Source organism: Mizuhopecten yessoensis, unplaced genomic scaffold (genome assembly GCF_002113885.1).
Source record: "Mizuhopecten yessoensis strain PY_sf001 unplaced genomic scaffold, ASM211388v2 hete_36096862, whole genome shotgun sequence".
NCBI classification, from domain to species: domain Eukaryota; kingdom Metazoa; phylum Mollusca; class Bivalvia; order Pectinida; family Pectinidae; genus Mizuhopecten; species Mizuhopecten yessoensis.
In genome coordinates, this window is record NW_018483844.1 from 1 (window position 1) to 2,619 (window position 2,619).

Below are 2,619 nucleotides of genomic sequence, written 5' to 3' on the forward strand. Positions count from 1 at the left end.
TGTATGAATTGGGAAAATATAGCATTAGGTAATTTTGGAAAAATTATGCAATTTTTAGCTCGGGTAAACAGCTTGTATTCGGCGGTTAAACTGAACAATAAAAAAGCACTGTACTGAGAAAAAAATATGTGCAAGAAAGTACACAATTTTTTCAACAATTGTCACAGCGAAGGGAAGTAACTCAGTATTGCGGAGCACTCATGTATTCTGTACTTGAACACTGTAACTCACTTCTTGCCCTCCAGGTCATAGCAGATAATGCGTTTGTCAAGGCCAACAGACATAAGGAAGATGGCGTTGATTGGAGAGAAGTTGATGCCAGTAGCAGGGGCACGGTGAGCATCGCTGAAACTGTGGATGAGGCGACGTGTGTTCGTGTCCCACAGGTTGACAGCACCATCATCCGATGCTGAGCCGAGTAATGACTTCTTAAAGTGGCTGTACTGGATCTCCTTAACCGCCTGCAGTGTAAGAAATGTCAAGTCAGCAACAAATGTTGATATGTTTAAGAGAAATTATCAAGGCTCCAATGCCAGATATCATAATTATATACACTCTATTGCTTTTTGATCAAGAGTAAGCAAAAAAAAAAATCAATACCAATTTATTGCAATATTGATCTAGCAATACGTAAGTAATACTAAAAAGGCAACATATTGTAACATTTTTTCAATAAAATGTTTGAGAGTTGAAGCACAGTTGTGAAAACTGTTTTACAGAAATATTGATAAGATTTAATCAATATTATTCAAGTAAAGCTTGCTTCTAAAACTGTATGAAATATTTCAGCACCGGAACTCGTTGAACTGATGCACACTTTCCATATTTTCTATATAAAATAATTATGAAAAATACAAAATTTCTAAAATGGAATAATCTCTAAATATTACAATAGACATGTAATGTGATATGAAAATTTCTTGCAATACTCACTCCTTCATTTCACATATCTTAAATTGATTTTTTTCTTTTTCAGAATGGGTCTTTTTATAATTTTAATAGAAACGGGGAAAATGCACACATGTGTACAGTATCAAAAATAACTTTTCGTGTGAAGATTTGTATTGCCTAGAAATCTTATGACATGACTAGAAATGCTGTTTACAACAGCACAAACTATACTTTGTATAATAACAGTTGAAATTAGTAGGATTAGTATTTCAATTTTGGAGCTTTTTGCAGAAAATTGGAGTAAAAAATAATTCCCATGAGGAATATGTTGAATGAAATTTAACCTGTGCTTTAGGAGCAACCATTGGACTGCATCCCTGTCCAGATACAGCATTGTACACGATTATCTCCCCTGTGTCAGAACCTGAAGCAATGTACGTGTCGTTCCAGTTAAATTTAGCACATGTCACTTTTCCTGTGTGGCCCTGAGAAATGAAAAAAAAATCTAAATGACCAAACATAACATAAACTGTACCCAGTAATATTTTTCATTATAAAACTTGTGTTGAGAACTACATATAAAATCATAATTAACTTTTGACATCACAACAAGCAGTAGTTGTTTAACTATTTCAAAACTAATTTATATTCCATGAATTACTTTTTTATTGCATAAGAAGAAAATTCTTTTAAATTAAAAGTAAATGATCTCTAGACATTTGCAATGGTCCAGTCTTTGGGCTCCACTATCTCCTTTATTGTAAAACATTCAGTCCATCAAAATCCTTATATTTATTATCAAACCTGATTACATGATTTTGCGACTCTCCACCAATCTCAGTGACCTGACCTTGTATGTTTTGCGTAGACTTCTCACTTTAAGGTCCCAAACATTGATAGCCTGGTCGACTCCACTGACAATGTAGCGGGATGTCGAGTTGAAATCCAAAAAACCTTTCCCAGTCTGAAGAAGCATCAACAAATATGTGCATAAATATAGAATATTGGAAACATGCATGAATATTAAACATGAATGTACCAAGTGTTTTTTTTAACTTTTATATAAACATATATAAATGACGAAATTAATATACTGTTTAGTTTTATGTGATACTTATATCATTTTATCAAAAAGGAAATTTAACAGTTTATTTCCAGTTGTGTTAAGTATATAATCCAGATCCTCCATCAACCCTCATAAACTGTATCTTGGCATAAAACAAACAGATGGCAAAGGAACTGCATCAATAAATAACTTTAAATTATATATATATATATATGTAACACTATTATGGTTGCCTATTATTTGCAGCTAATCCCCCCCACCTCTTAACATAGCTTTGGTAAAATAAAAATCAGTCACAATAAAATTCCCAAATCCATTTCTCTCTTCATTTTCATCTTAAACTTGCATTATAAACTCATTGTTTAATATTCCATTTGAAAGACTTTTATTAATTGTAGTTTTTTCCCATGGCATTCAATCTGACCAGAAACATTTAATACACATTGACAGACGAAGCCAATATCTGTGACAATTTTTTTCCCTGTTTTGAATCTAGCATCCAATTATAAAACAAATAAGAAAATAAAATCAAAATTGGACTCATAATAGTAATAACATACCTTTATGTAAATTTATTACATTTTGGCCAGTGAAATATCGGATTCTATCAACTTGATATAAAAATGATATCTTTCACACTGTGACAAATATCAAAAGTGATA

General features: G+C 32.0%; 1 protein-coding gene across 1 annotated transcript; it reads right to left on the reverse strand.

Moving 5' to 3' along the window:
- Positions 1-231: 231 nt before the first annotated feature.
- On the reverse strand, positions 232-1,855 carry LOC110444330 (protein NEDD1-like; the record flags this gene model as incomplete). The annotated part of the gene is made up of 3 exons (XM_021488714.1): positions 232-461; positions 1,236-1,376; positions 1,742-1,855. Coding segments are annotated over 3 exons (485 nt in total), but the record flags the coding sequence as incomplete, so codon positions are not given.
- Between the last annotated feature and the right edge of the window lie 764 nt (positions 1,856-2,619).